This window comes from Aethalodelphis obliquidens, unplaced genomic scaffold, assembly GCF_003676395.1.
Source record: "Aethalodelphis obliquidens isolate GAN/ISIS:26980383/991018 unplaced genomic scaffold, ASM367639v1 scaffold11, whole genome shotgun sequence".
In the NCBI taxonomy this organism is placed as follows: domain Eukaryota; kingdom Metazoa; phylum Chordata; class Mammalia; order Artiodactyla; family Delphinidae; genus Aethalodelphis; species Aethalodelphis obliquidens.
Window position 1 is genome coordinate 23,581,855 of NW_020837955.1, and position 22,316 is coordinate 23,604,170.

General features: G+C 43.2%; 1 protein-coding gene across 1 annotated transcript in view; it reads right to left on the reverse strand.

Moving 5' to 3' along the window:
* The window catches only part of SORCS1 (sortilin related VPS10 domain containing receptor 1), a 576,135-nt gene that overhangs the window by 160,260 nt on the left and 393,559 nt on the right, over window positions 1-22,316 (reverse strand). Inside the window, exon 7 of the mRNA XM_027113082.1 lies at window positions 17,391-17,455. Coding sequence (XP_026968883.1) covers window positions 17,391-17,455 — 65 coding nt within the window. The remainder of the gene's footprint in view (window positions 1-17,390; window positions 17,456-22,316) is intronic.

Consider the following 22,316-nt stretch of genomic DNA (forward strand, 5'->3'; position numbering starts at 1 on the left):
CAACCGATGGACCCAAGAAAAGCCCCAGGAAGAGGTCTTGAAACCATGTCTTTCCTGGAGAGGTTCAAAGTGACATTTGCAAGCTGAAGGGGAACTGATCAATTCCCAGTGGCCTGCCTGTGGTAAACTGCTCCTGGTTTGTTCTCCTTCCCCTCCTAATGGAAACAGAAAGAAACTGGCGCCAGCACTTCACATTGAGGGACCAATCATTCTTATTCCCCTTGGGGCTTGCTGTAACAACATTAAGCATGATGAACTCTTTCCATATTCAATTCGGGTGAGTTTATGATGCAATTTCATAGGAAGTATCTTGTAATTTGGCATTAATTAACATCAATTAATGTAGGCAACTGCTAGACTTTAGAATTAATTTCATTACTTTTCCCACACAGATGTTTTCCTTGCCACAGGTAATTAGGACACTGTGCGGCTCTTTTTAAGCATCTCGCTCTCTGCAACAGCTGCTGCTTGGAAGAATGCAATTCCCATGCCCCCTGCGCTGCTCTGAGGAAGGGAAGCTGCTTTCTAAAGGCCAGGCTTGGAGCAGGGGAGCAAGGGTTTAAATGCAGGCTTAGCTTGGTAAACCTAAGCAAGTCACTTTACTTCTCAAATCTGTAAAATGGGAATAAACTGGAGCTATCCTGCCAGCGGTTATGAGGACTTAAAACCTCGGTCGGGAAATGTGTTCAGTCCTGTGTCTGGCTGGACTGTGCTCACGTAGTGGGAGCTGTGGCTGTGATCGAAGCACCCCCTCTTTCATCACCAGTACTGCTCACTGTGTCTCAAGGGAACCAACTGGGAAGCACTACAGACATTTCCACCTGAGACAATAGGCTTCCTTTATATTCATGCTTTGGTTTGGGTTAATTTTTTTAAGTAATTTTTTAAAACACCATGAAAAGTATTCTCCCGGTGTAATTAATAGCTAATAAATATTCTATGCAGGCAGTGTGAGGTAGTGGTTGGGGCAGAACTGGAAACTAACTAGGGCTGTGAGATGACACAGAAGTCACCTTGGTGCCCAGCACACAGGGCAGCCCGCCTGCAGCCAGATTGTTGTGCAGGGTCTCCCTCCCGTTGGAGTGAAGGGCTAGGTCCGAGCTCTTTCTCTCTTGTGTTATGTGACTCTGAGAAGGTCATTTACCAAACTAGGCTTCAGACTTTTTCTCTATAAAACGTGGGTTATTAGAATTTTAGGATCAAAGGAGGATGTTAAAATCAGACTACTGACTTTCAGATCCGAAGGTCTTTACCATCCTTTACCCACTGAAACCTCTTCCCTTCTCACTCTCGCCCAAGGGAACAAAGCTCTGTGATGTTGCTGGGAAGTCTGTGTCTCTGGGGCTTCCGCTCTTTTTAAACAGCACGTGCATTCCTGGCTGACACCCTGTGTTCATTCAGAGAGCTCCCCTGGTTTGAACTGCCTTTTCCTTTCCTGTGATCCTATCCAAATACTTCCTGGGCCCTTCTGTGGAGTTTTTCCTGAGGCTTGGGCAGACCTCTCCCTTCCCACAATGGCTCCATTGATAGCGACAGCAGCATTAACCTCCAAAACAACCAGAGCAACCTCTCCTCTGAGTCAGGAACTGTGCTGAATGGACCCCATGCTTTTTCTCTTCTAAACTTTGGAGAAGATCCAGAATAAAGTACTTTTTACAGGTAAAGAACTCCAGACTTAGGGATGATACTTGAACATCGTAAAAGCTGAATGTTAAATAAAACCATAAACTACGCTGGCAAGCATGAGCACTTTAACGCTCTCTCCCATCCCCCGTTAATTTTCAACTTTGAAGCAGAACAGTTTCTAAAGTCCATAATCTGTATATAAATTTTTATCTTGTTCTTTCTACTGTCCTATTATTTGGTTTGGAACATTCCTACTACATATTTGCACCCAACACACACTCACTCACACACACACACGTGTGTGTACACATGTATCAACAAGCTTGTGCTCACAGAAACTTCATTCCCATCAGCGGTCTAGAGCACTCTGTGGCACGTACCAGTTAGAAACTGAGATCTTCAAAAGTGAGACTCCAGCCTTGACCCCTGAAAGACTATATTGAGGACAAGAAGTTTCTGTGAAAATTACAAACTTAGATCAAAGGTCCTCCTTTGGCGTGATAAGCTTGTGGCATTGCTTGCTTCTAGGCAATCTCTTGGTTTTGGCCCTGTATAACTTTCTAAGTGTTGTCTTGTATTGATAGCCTTTGGACACTCAGGAGGCCATGATGACTACAGGGAAAGTTCTGGAATTACACATTTTTTGCCAAGCATGGGGCTAGGAATTGGGGACATGAGAGAGGACAGGAGGGCAAAATAATTTAGTAGAAATACAGAAAGTCCTTCACCAAGGATGATGCAGTGGGGTGAGTGTATCCTAGGAGGAGTGCAGGTTCTGTGGGTCCCCAGGTGAGGGGCATCTGACCTTCAAACCTCTCCACGGATGGTTTACTCTGTGTCAGGACTTATCCTGCGACTCTGCATTTATTTTACTTTGCATCAAAGGGAGTTGTAGACCCGTTGTGCCCTCATGGCCTACAGAACACCTGAATATAGAGACTATTTTACTATTGACTCTAACTCACAGAGGGACAGTTACCTGTGCAGGGCTGAGGGTGGGGACACCCAGGGAAGGCTGCGTGGAAGAGCTGAGAAAAGACTGGAAGCTGCTTGGAGCAGTGACAAGCGGGACACATCATTCCAGAAAGCAAGAGCACTGGGCCAGAGCATGGGGGCACGAGAGAGGATGGGAGATGGGCTTGGGGAATGTCAGTCACCTCTTCTGTGAGAAAGTCACACTAGAACTCCAGTTTATGCCAAGAAAAGACATGAAGTTATCTGCAAGGTCACACCCAGCCATGAAAAACCGAGAAGCATGTTTGTTCCAGTAACTTTCCAAATTGAGTTTACAAAGAAAGGAGTGGGAGACGGAGAGACAGAGACAGGGAAAAGGACAAATAGTAGGAAAGAAAGAAAATAGGAATCCAAGTGGAAAGGAGGGAGGGAGGGAAGGAAGGGAGGAAGAAATGAAAGCAGTTTTGTGCATGGGGGAGAAAATACACAGCATGTATTCTCCAGGGCTTTCTGTGGGAGAGGGACGTACGCTATTTACTTAGATGTGTTCATGTGTTATATGATGGACGCCAGGACAGAGGGTCAGTTCAAGGGACAGCCTCTGAGACACGTGGGTATATCCAAACCACTATTTCTTCACTTACTAACGTTCTATTTTCATCACACTCGATACTGAATATCATATTTGGAACACGATAAATACTCAATAAAGATCAATAAAACATGATCCTTGCCTTCCATAGTGAAATAAACAGAAGGAGATGACACGTTTGTCTGTCTTTTCTATATTCCAGCTACACCTCAGCCATGCCAAACATGCCCATACTCTGTATCCTTCACACGTGATGTTCCATCTGTCTGCAATGCTCTTCCACCCAGCAGACCCAGCTCTTTCCCTTACTTCCATAAGGACTTGGCTGAAACACCAAATGCCACCTTATCAGAGATTCTGTGACAGCAGCCCCTGCCCCGCCTCGTCACTTTTCATCTAGACTCTGCTTTGTTTTGCTTCCTAGAACATACCATCACCTGGCACTATGCATCTGTTTATAACCTGTCTCCCCTAACCAGAAGGGTAAGCTCTATGAGAGTCGGGCCTTTGCAACATCCCTTACTATCCTTCGTTCATGCCTAGAAGGGCAGCTGGCCTAGCACAGATGTCCAACAATGCTTTTCAAATGAATGGATAATAAATAGGTCTGCAGTGAACCAGACCTGGCTTCAAATTTTAGCCTGCGGCAATGGCAAAAATATTTAGCCACTGTAAGCCTCATTTGCCTCATAATTAACGTGAGGAAAATAATCATAGGTCCTACCTCCAAGAGTTGTTGTAAGTAGTGCAGCAGCGCCAGCCAAATTATAGGAATATAATGCACGATCCTAGCATCTGTGTTGCTTGAGAACACATGGGGCAAAGGAGGGGGAGGTATGAGTAAGTGGCAAGATCTTTACGCTACCTTTTGTTCTTGTTTTAAAGCAGGAGTCAGAAACAGGAATTTTTCCAACCCTTAGAAATTGCCACACATGCATGTTATATGGACTGTTGCTGCTGAGTCCTGGGGGAGCCTGAAGACCCAGGAGAAACCCAGTCCTTTGTCCTAGAGTTAAGATCTGGACATCTAACAAGGTCATGGTGAAGGTGAAAAGAGATGAGACATGTCAAGAAAGGACTTTAGCAGGCAGCAACCTAAGTGCCCATTCACTAGCACAGGAACGAATGACATAGGCAGAATCGTCACACAGTGTAAAACGATACAGCAGTGAAAAAGGCTGCACTGGAGCTCCACTCAGCACCATGGACAGAGTGCCACGCAAAGTACTGGGCGACAAGGCAGAAGGGAACCCAAAGTATGATACCATTTCTATGAAGTTCAAAATATGCAAATCAATATTATACACTGTTTAGGGATACAGACACAAACAATAGAAGGTAATGGTATGAATAGGAATGATTGACACCCATTTCAGAAGAATGGTTAGTGGCGGTAATCGGAAGATGCAATTTGGGAAAAGGTACTGTGGGCTTCAACTGTGTTTGCAACAATGTAATTAAGAGGTTGACACAGACTCTGGTCCATCCAAACCCAGCCTGTCATCTGTTTTTGTGTGACCCATGAACTATGAATGACTTTCACATTTTTTAATGGTTGAAAAAAGTCCTAAGAAGGGTAACATTTCACAACCTGTGAAAATTACGTGAAATTCAAACTTCAGGGTCCATTAGTAAAGTTTTCTCAGAACACACACACATACACACACAGGAAAGATCTGGAGAAGACAGATTTCTCTCCTGCACCTCTGTGTTCTCCCCCTCGGGATGGGAGGTAAGGACACAGACCTCCTCACAGATGGGTGAGCACACAGGAGGCAGGGGAAGTAGTAGCACATAATGGATACAAAGGACCTAATTTGAAAGCTGCCCAGCTGAGCCTGTTACTGCCCTGCACTGTCAGGTTTTTCATTGCTGTGTGGGGAGGCTCGTGTTCTCTTATTTTATGTTTTTCTGGTTGGTTTTCAGGGTCGTCTTTAGGCTGCTAAGTCAGAGGCCAAATTGAAATCAATAGTCTTTGAAATTAAGAGACTTTTGCAATAGGAAAAATGGGGTCAGAAGGACACTGCTAGGAAGACAAAGTGGTAGTGGTGCCAAAGCCTGGGAGCTCAAGGTAAAGTAGAGGTCGCGCCCAAACTGCTGGCTGGAGACTCCTGACTTTCACTCTCTCTCCCACGCTTCTGTGATTTTCTTTCCCACCTTACTTGCACAGCAAGGCTTCTTTTTACCTGATACTTTAACACCCTCTGGGGGAAGGACTAAGTGTACCCTCTCTGCTGCCCAGCCCATTGTTTTCAGTGTCAAGTAAAATCCTCAGGTCCTGACCCCCGGGGCATTTTCCATTGTGGTCAACTCCAATTCCTCCAGGAGTTCCCCCTTCCCTCCAGGCCTTGGCAGCCCAAGGACTACTTATTGGGCTGGCCACTTCCAAGCAGCCGCATCCCAGGCTTTATCTGTTGCCTATAAAGCTCAAGGAGAAACCTGGCAACCGTTCTACACTGGCCTGAATGTCCTCTCCAGGTATGAAAGGAGGACACTGTGCGCACGGTACCAAGAACAACTGGAAACGTCTGGTTAGAAATCGGTGGGGGCGTAAAGGACACTCAAAACCCCGTCAAGCAATAAGGTCGAAGGGAATTCAGGGGATGCTCTGAAGTCCCTTCAGGTGCCTCCTAAATGTATCTAGGACATTGGGTTACATTTCTAGGATCACTCTCTATTCTCAGTTGCAGGTTACTCAACATGGGAGGATCCCTTTCTAAGCCAGAAGAAACACCTCTGGAGTATATCCTTAAGAACTGGAAACTTAAATTTTACTGTCAGAGTGCCTGGCCTTTATATAAATTGGGGGATGGAAAATGGCCTGAAAATGGGTATCTTGCAATTGAATCTTTATTGCCACAGGATGGGAAAATGGACTAAGGTTCCCCATGTTCAAGTTTTCATGCCTTCTATCATCATCCTGCTCTATGTGGCTTCATCATCAAAAGCCTGAGGAAACAGAAGCTCCCTCCTAACATTCCAAATGGTCCCCTCTGACTTCTCCCAACTCTCAGCGGGGAACCAAGTTTCCCCCACTCTTGCAAGCTCCCTCACTCCTCCAGAGATTCTTCTGATCAAACTGAGACCCCACCTCCCCAGAGAAACCATCCCTGCTTGGACAACATCTTATCAGCCAGTCTTGCCCCCGTTATTAGGGCCAGTTTTAGCACTATTTGGTCATATTTTAGCTATGAAACTATGACTACAGAAAGGAAAGATGATTTTTTTTTTTTTGACAATATGGCCACGATATTCTTTAGACTCTGGAGAAAGCTGGTTAAAATAAAGCTTTTTCTGAAATTGTAAAACCGGTTCTTTTTGCATGTGCAATTAGAGAAATCTAGCTTGTTAAAATGCTTTTTGGTTTATTTTCAAAATTCTGACCCTGAGAGAATAAAAATATGCCTAGGAGAAAGCTTGAGGTTAACTCTTATCATGTCCTGGGGACACAAACACAGCCCACTTTGCCTGAGACTTCGGCCTTGGGTTGCTTAGTGAAACTTCAAGTCAAAAAAAAAAAAAAAAAAGGCAAAGAGACAATTTAAGCCTCAAGAGGGAAACTGTGAGATCTCTGTCTGGATATATGTATGTCTCAGTATGTGTCTTTGTCTTCGCATAATATTGCTGAAGTTAATCTGTAAATGAGCTCTATTTAACTGGCTTAGAAAAGTAAGTGCTCACTAATCAAACAATTCTAAATACAAGACAGAAACTAAAGATGTTTGGGTTTATTTGACACACGCCTTGTACCACATTGAGAAAAAAATGTGCTTTGGAAAAATACATGTTTTTAGAGATTATGGAATGTGATCTTGAGTTTGCTAATCAGAAAACGCCAGTATGACAAACAGTTACACCTGGTTTCTTCTTGGTTTTCACTAGAGGTCATGGGTTTTTAAGGGTTAAAAATTATAATATGTAATCAAAGCTACCGAAGTGACAGGAGAAGCATTTCAGTGCGTAGAGCAAGTAGGATATATGTTGTTGGCCAGAGAAGATACAAAGACTGGAGATATTTTTGTTGGGGAAAGTGATGATAATAAATTTGACCTACAGTTAGTTGTTTATAGATGAAAAAAAATGGGCAAGTTATTGATAATACGGATCCAGGAAGTGATAAAAGTTTTGTGGAAAAGGAACTATGAAAAAAAAATTGGTACGTTGTTAAGACTGATTAAGACTAAATTGAAATTAATTAGGTAAATAAATTTTGCTATTAACAGTAAGCTGGTACCAGACTGAAATTTGGTTCTCTCTCTATATTAAGAGAAATGCTGCTTTTGATAACAGACTGTGTAAATTTCTTTGCCTTTAAGTGATTTATATTTGCTTTTGAAATCTTTTGTTACTTTGGTTAAGTATTATTTGACAATGATCTATGAAGATTATAGCACACGTAGAGAAAGTTCATTCTGCTTCTACGAGATTAAGCCCCCCATTGTCAGACTTCTGCCACCCTGATGCCCTGTAGCATGGCAGGGAATTTAAAATCAGGGAATTTAAAATGGGCCAACAATAGCTGTAGATTAAACAGTCAGCACTATGGGAAGACACGTGCTGTTCCCAGACCAGGGCTCGAACCCATGTCCCCTGCATTGGCAGGCAGATTCTTAACCACCGCACCACCAGGGAAGCCCTTGGGTGTGTTTAATAAAAATGGGGGTAATTAGAAAAAATTATGTTTCACTAAATATTATCGTAGTTTCATTAGTTAAGTTCTGTGTTTACTAAGACTCACTTCCCAGATAGTCCCTTGCTGTTATGTGATAGTTACAAGTTTTAATTGAGTTATTAAAGGGACACTCTAAGTTTGTTTCTGAAGCCTAACTTTGTAATCAATCTTTGGATAAAGATCAGATGCTCCATGATCTACAACCAGGAGATTAACAGCAGGCTACAGTCATTCAAGTTTAAAGAAACAATTAGACTATGCTAAGGATAAGGAGCCTGGTAACACTAGGAAATTGGGCTAAATGCCTTATGGACAATGCCCATGTATACAACTTCCCTTAAAGATAAGGCCTGGTGAAAGACAGACGAAGCCAGACAAGCTGGGGCTGTACTAGGCCGTACCTAATGAAAATTTCTTCACTTAAATTCTTACTTATGACCTTACTAATACTGCTAGCTGTATTGTTTCTATTTTTGCCTGTTTTACAAAATTGCTGTTTCTTACATTACCAAATGTGTGACTGGGCCTCCGATAAAATGATGGTATATAGTCCCATATGAGATCAATGACTGGAGGAGTGAAACTGGAGATACAGGAAGACGCACCAAGAGGGAATATTTTCCTAGACCATAAAAGACTAGTAAAGCAGGAGGTCCAAAGACTTTTGGCTACTCACAAGGCCTAGTCCAGTAATGGCACACTGAGCATTCCTAGCTCTGTGGGACAAAATAGTCATAAAATGCCCCCCAACCATGGTCAAGTTTATGACCATGAAGGGGCCCTGCCAACAGGAAACTGGCACGTGCTGTCTGCCTCTACAAAGATTAAATCTGAAGCTGCTGCAGCTGCTGACCTTCAATACCCCCTGAAAGGAGTTCAGGGTGGAGATCAGGAATGAGGCATTGTGTGCTCTGGGAAAAACCTGACCAAACAGGCCTTCAGATGGTTAGATATTTTCAGGTAAGGATTTTTATGAGCCCAAATTCTCACCTTTCTCATACCTAGAAAAACACTAAAATCATTAACAGTGACAACTGCTTTGGTTTATGTGTTAATAGCACATCAAAGGTTAAAACCTACTTGGATAAAACTAGACAACTGGCTACCTGACTACAGGTCTCCTCAAAGTGCCAGGTCTAGACTAGGATTCAGGCTTATCTTCCTGAAAAAAAAAAAAAAAGATCTATTTTGTCTATTAATGTTCAGGTTGTCACTCCTCCAACTACTTCTGAATCTGTTATATCTACATCAATAACACTAGGCTAATTAAAAAAAGACATCAAAAAAAAATATATGACCACACCGAATGGCTCCATTCCTTTGGACAGGGTAACCCAAGCACTGACTCTATCTGGACCAGGATCAAAAATTGTTACCAAATATAACTTGGTTCTTACTCCTGCTTTGGCCACTGGTTACAATAATTCTTTTACTGATATTTACAACATTTGCAAACTTGCTAAGTCTGTCTCTTTCAGATTGCAACAGTTTCACATCAGGAAAATGATGATGCAGAGATTTCAGCCACTCCTCAGAACAGATCCTGCCAGAACACCAGCGTAAGTCACCCTGGGGTCCCTTAATGAGACAGGGTGAGAGCTCCATGACCCCAACGGTCTATGAGTCCCTTGCCAGCCTGAAGAAGTGACAGAAGCCAGCCCATCGTCCCTCATGCTCCCAGCAAAGATTTCTTGGGGTTCATGTCTCTCAGGGGGAAGGTGAGGTAGGAGATAGATGGGCCCCTGCGCTGGACAGCTGGTGTTTGTCAAGTGGAGTAAAACTGAAGCTTTGTTCTCACCCAGACACTCCAAGGACAAAGCTAGTGGCAGAAGCTGAGCTCTGCTGAAGTAAAGAGATAAGATGACCACTCCTAAGGTCAAGGAAAACTTCCCTATCTGCACATGTGCAGGAAGGCTCCTTGGGGGTCAAAAAGGGAGCGGGCATCACCCCATAATATGTGTGGACATGTACCCACAGGCCTCTGTGGTGGGATCCATCTTAGCAAATAGCTGCACATGCGTGTTGGGGAGCCTCCTAGGACCACTCAGGTGTGAAAAAAGAAACAAGATAATTGGCCAAAGATAAACAAAGACCCAGAAGGACTGTCCTAATAAGTGATTTAAATCACCTCTTTAGGGCTTCCCTGGTGGCGCAATGGTTGAGAGTCCGCCTGCCAATGCAGGGGACACGGGTTCGTGCCCCGGTCTGGGAAGATCCCACATGCCGCGGTGTGGCTGGGCCCGTGAGCCCACACTCTTCTCTGGGTGTGTATCTTTGCCTAGTTTCTGACTAACTGCACTCCTCAATAAGGGAGGACGCCCAAACCCTTTCTCTCTGGTGTGCATCTCTGCCTTACTTCTGTCTCAACAAACTGTTTCTCTGTGTGCTCTCCCACTTGTTGTGCTATGTCTCTAATAATAAACTTTGTACGTGTTTTTACAGTATTTGCCTCTGTGAGAAATGCATTTTTCACTGGGGGCAAGAGCCAGGGGGCGTGGTGGTTAGGATTCCTGGTTTTCATCCAAGCTACCCAGGTTCAATTCCTGGGCAGGGAATTAAGATATTGCTTCACACCACCACTCACTGCTGCCTCTCCAAGATCAGTAGGTGCCACTGGACTCTCTAAGTCTGGAAGCTTGATTTAGGCATAGGGGAGGAGAGGTGAGAAGGCATTTGGTAAACGTGTTGGGAAGTGAAAAAAACAAGCAGGACCCTGTGGGTCTCCTGGACACAAAAGCCTTTCTGTGGCCCCATTTCTTGATTACAGGAAATAGGCTTCATTCAGCCTCCAAGACCTTCCCTGAGTTCCAACAGGCAGGTTCAAATGGTTGCTCATTAGGGAAGGGAGGGGATGCAGAGCCAAGGGAGGACCAGTCAAGAAACAATAGTGCAGCCTTGGGGCAGGGTCCTGGTTCCCCCCTCAAGAGATATACATAACAGTATCTTTGAGCTGTTTTTCAGATACTGAAATCCCCACCAGGTGGGAGAAGTTAATGGTATGCTGCCCACAAGCACTTAGACCCCAGACCTGCTGGAACCAGAAGGTTGATGATGCTAATTCCCACTTACCTTCCCACAAACCAGTCAGAAGAATGTCCATGAGCTGATCACACCCTCCTCTTTGAACCATTGCTATAAAACTCCTCACTACCCCCTACAGGTCGGGACACACAGTTCTGAGGGCATTAGCCTGCTGTGGCCCCTTTTGCCTGGCAAAGCAATAAAACTATTCTTTTCTACTTCACCCAAAACTCTGTCTCCAAGATTTAATTCGGTGTTGGGGTACAGAGGCCAGATTCGGCTTCAGTGGCGGGCAGCTATCAGAATCTGAAACTGACCAGAAGTGGAAACTTCTAACCTCTTCCTGGACCCCACCCTAGAAGTGATTAATATATTAACTGATTGAAAAAGAAGGTAAAAGAAGGCTATGAAACATGGGGTCTAATAATGCCAATTGGTGTACTAGAGCTGGAGTGGCAAGTTTGATATGTTTTAGATTTGCATAAAAATGCAAATAATGCATAACATTCTTCTCTAGAACATTAAAGAGATTTGATAGCTTTTGAAGGGTCATTGAAGAGGAAATACAAATAACCAAGAAAAATAAATACAAATTCTTAACCTCACTCCTAAGTAAATAAATACAAATTAAAACAATAAGGATATGCCACATTTTTGCTCATCAGACAGGCTATGTTTAAAAAAATTCTCATAACAACCTGGACTATTAAGGATACGTAAACACAGGCATTCTCATATTTAGAGAGTATGCAATGACGTATCTATTTCAGAGGGAAATGTGACAATGCCTATAAAAATTAAAAATGTACACATTCTTGGATTTCCCAGGGAAATCCCAGGGATTTCCCGTCAGTAATTTTTCTTTGAGCAGCGCTTGCTCCCTAAACACGTTTGAATGCTTATTAACCAAATAGGTAATATGTGCATACATGTATGTATCAACACTCTTTGAAATAGCCAAACATCTATATATCTATTAATGAGATGTGATTAACAAAATTATAGTTGGCTGCATAACGGGGTTCCTATGTAGTTATTAGCCATGAAGTGGCTAAATTTATATATACTGATATGGAAAGATTTTTAACTTGCTATTGCATTCACCCACACTGAAGCTGGCATAACAGTTTTACAACATGAATATTTGTGAGTGTGTATGTATGTGTACACACATACATATTTATCAGTATAAGCCTGAACAATTTCTGGAATAATATAGAAGACATATTTTTAAAAAAATACCAACTTTGGGGACTTCCCTGGTGGTTCGGGGGTAAGACTCCATGCTCCCAATGCAGGGGGCCTGGGTTCGATCCCTGGTCAGGGAACTAGATCCTGCATGCGTGCCACAACTAAGAGTCCGCATGCTGCAAGTAAAGATCCCACATGCCGCAACTAAGACCCGGTGCAGCCTAAATAAATAAATAAATATTTTTAAAAAAATAAATAAAATTACCAACTTTGGGGAATGAGAATGAAGATCAGGAAGTGGATCTACTTTTCCCTTGATACACTGGAATACCACTTATCTTTTTATTGTCATCGTTGCTACTTCTGGTGGTATAAAAGTAATTAATGCTTATAGTGTAAACTCAACCATTTCATTGCTAATATACTGGGGACTGGTGAGAACTGAGGTCTCTATCGCCTTCCCGCAGTATCTCAGCAGTGCTCGCCTTATCCAGATATTGATATGCATGCCGTTCAATACGGAAATTCGATTGGAGGGGTGGAAAGTGAAAAGCAGAAATGAGATGTCCAGTTCTTACCCACAACAAGAATTAGTGAGATGGTGGCTATACAAAGTTGTGATTTTCCTTTGATTTTTATCTCAGCTTATAAAATGCTGGCTTGAGTTTCGTTTCAGAGTTTGGGGGCAGTCTTTTTCATAGCTGGTTAAAGGGCCAAGGTTGTTTTTCCCCAGTGAAAGAGATTAGTCTTATGGCAAGTTGTTACAAGGTTAGTCACTCAAGCATATAGACATGGAGACCAGTAATTGTCCCCTGTCCCTGCTGGCATGGATCACTACAAGTACAGAAAAAATTCAGGTCACTGGCCAGGTCTTTCATTTCAGAAGTAAAAGGGAGAAGCAATAAAGCTCAAACTTGGTACTGCAGGTTCTCTTACAAGATGATGTATATAGATGAGCATAAATATAAAACTATAGACCCATGTGTAATTACCACTCAAAGAATTCTGATAAAATTTATATTCTTGGGGCTTCCCTGGTGGCGCAGTGGTTCAGAGTCCGCCTGCCGATGAAGGGGACACGGGTTCATGCCCCGGTCCGGGAAGATCTCACATGCTGCGGAGCGGCTGGGCCCGTGAGCCATGGCTGCTGAGCCTGCGCGTCTGGAGCCTGTGCTCCACAACGGGAGAGGCCACAACAGTGAGAGGCCCGCGTACCGCAAAAAAAAAAACAACAGACTCCAGGCTGGTCATTTGCTCCAAGAAATCCAGTATCTCTATGTTATCTCTCTCCCCATTCTAGAATTGGGATCCCTCTTTTTTCTCCATCCTTTCATTACTGTTTAGTATATGAAACCCATTGTTTATATTCTAGGTCATACATCTGGTAGGGTGTATGCCAAAATAATATGATTTTTTTTTTTTTTTTTTACTTTGTAACAAGTAATTTTTTTCTGATTTTAATGGATTTAGGGATTTTGTAGACAATGCACTGAGACACGTGACACAAAAAAATCCCTCCTCGCTTACTTTGCTTATCGCCATGGGGTGGATGGCAAATGCTATGTGGGCTTGTTATTCGAAGTTTAGTTTTAGTGTCGTTTCAAATCTCCCTAGATTACATTTTATAATTAATTTCTGTTTCAATTGAAGTCTCCATATTTGAGGGGAGGGGAGCTCTGGAAAGCTTTTGCTCTACGAAGGTCTGTGACCTACACAAACATTTCTTGCCAACTGTGCTCTGAAATCTGGATGTTTCGTAGTTAACAACCACGACAAGGATGTTATTCTCTCTTGTACTACCTCTCTGCCTTGGGAAGCAAGCTGAAGAGAGTAACCTAAATTACAATCAGTCACAGGAAGTATTATTGGAATATTTTTAAGTGTTTATTGGATGTGGCATTTGTTATTGGCCCCTGTGTTCAACCGAGGACAAATTGCCAGGTCTCTTGGAGAACGACAGACAGACAGATACACAGAGGGAATACGATACTGAGAAAATCTCATTGATTTTTATATTTAGTCAGGTCAGGAGTTATGCTTAGATCCTTTATTTCAATTGGTAGGTTTTGTTTTGTTTTGTTTTGTTTTGACAGGGATAACTTTTCAAATTAAATCCCTTTATTGAATTTTCACTCTTGGATAGTTTCTGAAGATGCTGTCTTTGCAGAAAAGTAAAATAAAATAAATAAAATTAGAACGGATATATTTCATGCCTTGTGAAAGCTGAGCCTGAGATGACAGTTTGGCATTATCAACCTCCGTGCCTGCAGGGAGCACAGGAATAATGTTGGGTGAAAGAAAACGTGCCGATCAGGGAAAGCGACAGCCGTGTTGTTTTCAGGATACAGGGTTATGTGCATTAAATGCCACAAGCCAGAAAGCAGCATTATCCCCCGAAGCTTGAAAATAAAATCAACCTGGGATGCTACCAATTCCATCCAGAGCTTTCTAAACAAGGGGTGTAGTCATGGGAGACAGACCCTAAAGCTCTTTCATTAGTCTTTCGTTGTGGGACTTTGTTACTATAAGTGTGTCCCACAGACCAGAGGCATCGGCTTCACCTGCAGACTCTTGGGCCCTTACTGAATCAGGATCCACATTTTAACAAGATCCCTGGGTGGGTCGTACGCATGTTCAAGTTTGAGATGCAATGCTGTAAATTTATCAGACAACCTGGTAAGTGAGGTTAGGTAGCCAGCTGGTAATCCTGACAATTGGTCAACTCTGTGTTCATTCATTCAATACATATTTATTAAGCCCCACCTACATGTAGACACTGTAGAATGTGCTGGAGATGCAATACTGAGCAAAGGTATACTTGGCTCCTGCACACATAGAACTTAATAGGCTGGTGGAGAGGAAAACCTGTGATCAAATGGAATGTGTAATTTCAAACTAAGATGAATACAATAAAGAAAAATAATAGAGTTGGATGAAAGCAAACAAAATAAACTGGTTTAGATGAGGACTTCAAGAAAGACTTCCTTAAGAAATGGATGCTCTCCCTGGATTTGATACAATTCTACGGTTATTTTGGATGTTATCATTGGGGGAAGCTGGGTGAAGGGTTCAGGGGAACTCCATACTATTATTTTGCAACTTCTTTGTGAGCCTAAAATTATTTCAAAAAGTTAAAAAAATTAGAAATGATGCTTAATCTTAATCTGAACCATCTTCAGTAATACATTACACTGAATTGGTCAGGGAAGGGGGAACAAAGAAAGGTATTCCAAGCAGAGGAAAGAGTAGGTATTAGAGTCTTGTTATGGAGACATAGAACTTTGTAGTTTCTAAGAATTGAAAGCAAACCCAAAGGCCTGCAGGTGATGACCGAGGAGGGCACAGAGTGAGATGAGGCTGAGGAAATGGGCAGGCGGGAGATTATGCTGCAGCTACAGGTAAAGGTGAGAACTGTGTTCTTTATTACTAGAGCAATGGGAACTAAAACAAAGCTCTAAACAGACGGCATGGCAACTTTTGACTTAAGACAGCTCTGGCTACTGGGTACTGAGAACTGAACCATGGAATCCAAGATAACATTATCAGCTCTGGTCACCACCAGAGAGAGCCCACTTTATAAAGAAGTGGGGGGCTTCCCTGGTGATGCAGTGGTTGAGGGTCCGCCTGCCGATGCAGGGGACGCGAGTTCGTGCCCCGGTCCAGGAGGATCCCACGTGCCGCGGAGCGGCTGGGCCTGCGAGCCATGGACGCTGAGCCTGCGCGTCCAGAGCCTGTGCTCCACAGCGGAAGAGGCCACAGCAGTGAGAGGCCCGCGTACCGCAAACAAACAAACAAACAAACAAACAAACAAAAGAGGTGGGAAAGCAGCTCTAAACTGTTGAGATTATTCTGTCAGGTACAATCTGGGCACATTACATATCAGAGCTCTGCCTGAGTTTATAAAGGAGAAAGGAGATGGTCAGCTTGGACCCTGATCTATTCCCACACTGATTCTGCCAAAGAATATATTCATTCCCCAAAGGGGGAAAGAAACCTCTGGAGATAAAAATATCTCCCTGTGAGCACATAGTAATGGAGTAGGTGTGGTTTCTGGAGAGTCTGGATGGCAGGGGTGACCAGCTTCTTTGAGCTGTGAGCTGGTAAACCATGGGTATCATTTGCCTTTGCATCAGAAAAGTGGAGGGCAAGCAGACAGGCTCAGTGTCAGTGATGATGAAGTGTGTGAATTGTGAGGGATATTTTTAAAACAGAGAAGGTCTCAAAAATTAGATTATCACCCTCTGGCTCAGTGCTGAACAACTTCGACCAGCCTCTTGGCACTGTGGTAACTGGAAAGTCCGTTCTCTTCCTTTTCTCTGCACTTGAGACCTCTTTCTTTTCACCTGGGTTTTCTCCCCTCATCTATTTTCCTTCTATGCATTTCCCCCTTTTCTCTTTTTCCTTTTTCCCTTTCACCTGTAGTTCCCTAGTAGTACCCCCTGAAATGCTTAGTCCTCCTGAAGAACCTCAGGAACAAAGAAGGGGAAGGAAATCCATGTTGTTGTCGTTTAAATATATTACTTAAACTTTCTATGCCTTGGTTTCTTCATCTGTAAAATGGGAACCACCACTTATGAACTGTAGTGAAAATTAATTGTGATAAAGTATAGAAAGCCCTTAGCATGATTCTGGGTACAGGGCAAGTGCTTAGTAAATATTAGCTACTATAGGAATCGTTATTATTAACTTATTTAACTTACAGTGAAGAAATGGAGGCATAAAGAGTTGAAGTAACTTTTTCAAGGTCACACAGTGAGTGAGTGAACTTGTGAGTCATGCACACATGGCTTTGGATTGTGGACCTTCAGCTTTGCTCTCCATCGTGTGCTAAAGCCAAAACGTCCATAGGAAACACAATCTTTCACTGTAGCCAACCTAACTAGGGATGTTCAGAACCACCAACTGACTTTTGCCTCCTGCCGCTTACGATGGGGGACAGACAGGATGATGCTCTTCTACAAGCCCTTTCCAAGTGTTCTGTCAATCTCCCACTAGACAGTGAGGCATTGCCTGGATGATATCTGATAAAATAAGGAAACTGGCAAAACAAATCAAAAGAGCAGCAATAATGCAATAATAACAAGTGTTTACTTAAAAAATAAGAAATTTTGGAATTTTATCATCTCCTGCAAAGAAAAACCCCTTGATTGGATGAGAGTTGTAGAGAATTATTAAGACAACTCTAGGTAACTAAGGCCAAAAAAAAAGTCCTCAGGTCCAAACAACTCAGATTATTGATTATCGCCACTGTGATTTCCCTTAACACAGATGCGATTCATGGCAGATCGATAAAATTAATTACTATTAACTTTGTGGAAAAGTTGCTTTACTTACGACCATCCACAGTTCTGGCCTCAAGATGCACAAGATCTGGTTCCTTGTTCGACCCCATCACAGACCTAAATGATGGAGAAACATCAACATTAATGAATTTCCATGTGCCTCAGGGAAACTCAGCTGAGCCCATAAACTACTAATGTTCACGGGATTCTAAAGCCACAATCCTTAGGATACATCTACTGTATTTATTGATGTAGCCTGACAGTACAATTTTCACTTCAAATAAAACCTATAAAAAATCCTTTATTTGATGAAGGCCAGGCTTGACTGTGGCAAGGATACTGTGTGTTATTAACTCCAACTTGCAAATGAGTCCCATGCATGTCATATGTAACAGTCTCACGGACAGTATATTAAACTTTCAAGAGTTGTCAGGCAGATGACAGGCAAGCTGCTTTACCTGGGTGACTTGAGCAGTGATTTACACACAGCAAACTGATCTAGTTAATGTTTTCATTTGAAATTTGCAGAACTACCTACTACTATCCTATGAACAGACCACATGACCCAACCAACGCAGTGGCCAGAACAGCCTAGAGTGACCATTCTCTGTATTGTTGAACCTGTGTGAGTGGGAAACACAGATGCACCCATATTATGATATGTGCCAGAAATCACAAGTGTAAGTAAAATACAAGTCTATTTAAAATGCCTTGGAGGGCTTTCCTGGTGGCGCAGTGGTTGAGAGTCCGCCTGCCGATGCAGGGGACACAGGTTCGTGCCCCGGTCCGGGAAGATCCCGCATGCCGCGGAGTGGCTGGGCCCGTGAGCCATGGCCGCTGAGCCTGCGCTTCCGGAGCCTGTGTTCCGCAAAGGGAGAGGCCACAACAGTGAGAGGCCCGCGTATCGCAAAAATAAATAAATAAATAAATAAACAAACAAATAAAATGCCTTGGAGAGGACCCTCAAGATGGCGGAGGAGTAAGACGTGGAGATCACCTTCCTCCCTACAAATACATCAGAAATACATCTACATGTGGAACAACTCCTACAGAACGCCTACTGAACGCTGGCAGAAGACCTCAGACTTCCCCAAAGGCAAGAAACTCCCCATGTACCTGGTAGGGTAAAAGAAAAAAAGAATAAACAGAGACAAAAGAATAGGGATGGCACCTGCACCAGGGGGAGGAAGCTGTGAAGGAGGAAAGGTTTCCACACACTGGGAAGCCCCTTCGCGGACGGAGACTGCAGGTGGCAGAGGGGGGAAGCTTCGGAGCCATGGAGGAGAGCGCAGCAACAGGGGTACGGAGGGCAAAGTGGAGAGCTTCCCGCAAAGAGGATCGGTGCCGACCAGCACTCACAAGCCCTAGAGGCTTGTCTGCTCACCCTCTGGGGCGGGTGGAGGCTGGGAGCTGAGGCTCGGGCTTCGGTCGGAGCACCAGGAGAGGACTGGGGTTGGCGGCGTGAACACAGCCTGCAGGGGGTTAGTGTGCCACGGCTAGCCGGGAAGGAGTCCGGGGAAAAGTCTGGACCTGCCTAAGAGGCAAGAGACTTTTTCTTCCCTCTTTGTTTCCTGGTGCTCGAGGAGAGGGGATTAAGAGCGCTGCTTAAAGGAGCTCCAGAGACGGGCGCGAGCTGCGGCTAAAAGCGCGGACCCCAGAGACGGGCATGAGACGCTAAGGCTGCTGCTGCCACCACCAAGAAGCCTGTGTGCGAGCACAGGTCACTATCCACAGCCCCCTTCCGGGGAGCCTGTGCAGCCTGCCACCGCCAAGGTCCCGGGATCCAGGGACAACTCCCCCAGGAGAACGCACAGCATGCCTCAGGCTGGTGCAACGTCACGCCGCCTCTGATGCCGCAGGCCAGCCCCGCACTCCGTGCCCCTCTCTCCCCCCCAGCCTGGGTGAGCCAGAGCCCCCGAATCAGCGGCTACTTTAACCCCGTTCTGTCTGAGCGAGAACAGATGCCCTCCGGCGACCTACACGCAGAGGCGGGGCCAAATCCAAAGCTGAGCCCCTGGGAGCTGTGAGAACAAAGAAGAGAAAGGGAAATCTCTCCCAGCAGCCTCAGAAGCAGCGAATTAAAGCTCCACAATCAACTCGATGTACCCTGCATCTGTGGAATACCTGAATAGACAACGAGTCATCTCAAATTGAGGAGGTGGACTTTGAGAGCAAGATTTATTATTTTTCCCCCTTTTCCTCTTTTTGTGAGTGTGTATGTATATGCTTCTGTGTGAGATTTTGTCTGTATAGCTTTGCTTCCACCCTTTGTCCTAGGGTTCTATCCGTCTGTTTTGGGTTTTTTTTAATATTTTTTCTTAATTATTTTTTTATTTTAATAACTTTATTATATTTTATCTTACTTTATTTTATTTTAATTTATCTTCTTTCTTTCTTTCCTTCCTTCCCTCCTTCCTTCCTTCCTCCCTCCCTCCCTCCTTTCTTTCTTTCTTTCTACTTGTACTAATTCTTTCTTTCTACTTTTTCTCCCTTTTATTCTGAGCCGTGTGGATGAAAGGCTCTTGGTGCTGCAGCCAGGAGTCAGGGCTGTGCCTCTGAGGTGGGAGAGCCAACTTCAGGACACTGGTCCACAAGAGACCTCCCAGCTCCACATAATATCAAATGCCGAAAATCTCCCAGAGATTATCTCAACACAAGCACCCAGCTTCACCCAACGACCAGCAAGCTACAGTGCTGGACACCCTATGCCAAACAACCAGCAAGACAGGAACACAACCCCACCCATTAGCAGAGAGGCTGCCTAAAATCATAATCCACAGACACCCCAAAACACACCACCAGACGTGGACCTGCCCACCAAAAAGACAAGATCCAGCCTCATCCACCAGAACACAGGCACTAGTCCCCTCCACCAGGAAGCCTACACAACCCACTGAACCAACCTTAGCCACTGGGGACAGACACCAAAAACAACGGGAACTACGAACCTGCAGCCTGCAAAAAGGAGACCCCAAACACAGTAAGATAAGCAAAATGAGAAGACAGAAAAACACACAGCAGATGAAGGAGCAAGATAAAAACCCACCAGACCTAACAAATGAAGAGCAAATAGGCAGTCTACCTGAAAAAGAATTCAGAGTAATGATAGTAAAGATGATCCAAAATCTTGGAAATAGAATGGACAAAATGCAAGAAACATTTAACAAGGACCTAGAAGAACTAAAGATGAAACAAACAACGATGAACAACACAATAAATGAAATTAAAAATACTCTAGATGGAATCAATAGCAGAATAACTGCAGCAGAAGAACGGATAAGTGACCTGGAAGATAAAATAGTGGAAATAACCACTGCAGAGCAGAATAAAGAAAAAAGAATGAAAAGAACTGAGGACAGTCTCAGAGACATATGGGACAACATTAAATGACCCAACATTCGAATTATAGGGGTTCCAGAAAAAGAAGAGAAAAAGAAAGGGAGTGAGAAAATATTTGAAGAGATTTTAGTTGAAAACTTCCCTAATATGGGAAAGGAAATAGTTAATCAAGTCAAGGAAGCACAGAGAGTCCCATACAGGATAAATCCAAGGAGAAATACGCCAGGACGCATATTAATCAAACTGTCAAAAAATTAAATACAAAGAAAACATATTAAAAGCAGCAAGGGAAAAACAACAAATAACACACAAGGGAATCCCCATAAGATTAACAGCTGATCTTTCAGCAGAAACTCTGCAAGCCAGAAGGGACTGGCAGGACATATTTAAAGTGATGAAGGAGAAAAACCTGCAACCAAGATTACTCTACCCAGCCAGGATCTCATTCAGATTTGATGGAGAAATTAAAACCTTTACAGACAAGCAAAAGCTGAGAGAGTTCAGCACCACCAAACCAGCTTTACAACAACTGGTAAAGGAACTTCTCTAGGCAAGAAACACAAGAGAAGGAAAAGACCTACAATAACGAACCCAAAACAATTAACACAACGGGAATAGGAACATACATATTGATAATTAGCTTAAATGTAAATGGACTAAATGCTCCCACCAAAAGACACAGATTGGCTGAAGGGATACAAAAACAAGACCCATATATTTGCTGTCTACAAGAGACCCACTTCAGACCTAGAGACACATACAGACTGAAAGTAAGGGGATGGAAAAAGATATTTCATGCAAATGGAAACCAAAAGAAAGCTGGAGTAGCAATTCTCATATCAGACAAAATAGACTTTAAAATAAAGACTATTAGAAGAGACAAAGAAGGACACTGCATAAAGAACAAGGGATCGATCAAAGAAGAAGATATAAAAATTGTAAATATTTATGCACCCAACATAAGAGCACCTCAATACATAAGGCAAATACTAACAGCCGTAAAAGGGGAAATCGACAATAACATATTCATAGTAGAGGACTTTAACACTCCACTTTCAGCAATGGACAGATCATCCAAAATGAAAATAAATAAGGAAACACAAGCTTTAAATGATACATTAAACGAGATGCACTTAATTGACATTTATAGGACATTCCATGCCAAAACAACAGAATACACATTTTTCTCAAGTGCTCATGGAACATTCTCCAGGATAGATCATATCTTGGGTCACAAGTCAAGCCTTGGTAAATTTAAGAAAATTAAAATTGTTTCAAGTATCTTTTCCGACCACAACACTATGAGACTAGATATCAATTACAGTAAAAGATCTGTAAAATATACAAACACATGGAGGCTAAACCATACACTACTTAATAACGAAGTGATCACTGAAGAAATCAAAGAGGAAACAAAAGAATACCTAGAAACAAATGACAATGAAAACACGATGACCCAAAACCTATGGGATACAGCAGCAGCAGTTGTTCTCAGAGGGAAGTTTATAGCAATACAATCCTACCTCAAGAAACAAGAAACATCTCAAATAAACAACCTAACCTTACACATAAAGCAATTAGAGAAAGAAGAACAAAAAAAACCCAAAGTTAGCAGAAGGAAAGAAATCATAAAGATCAG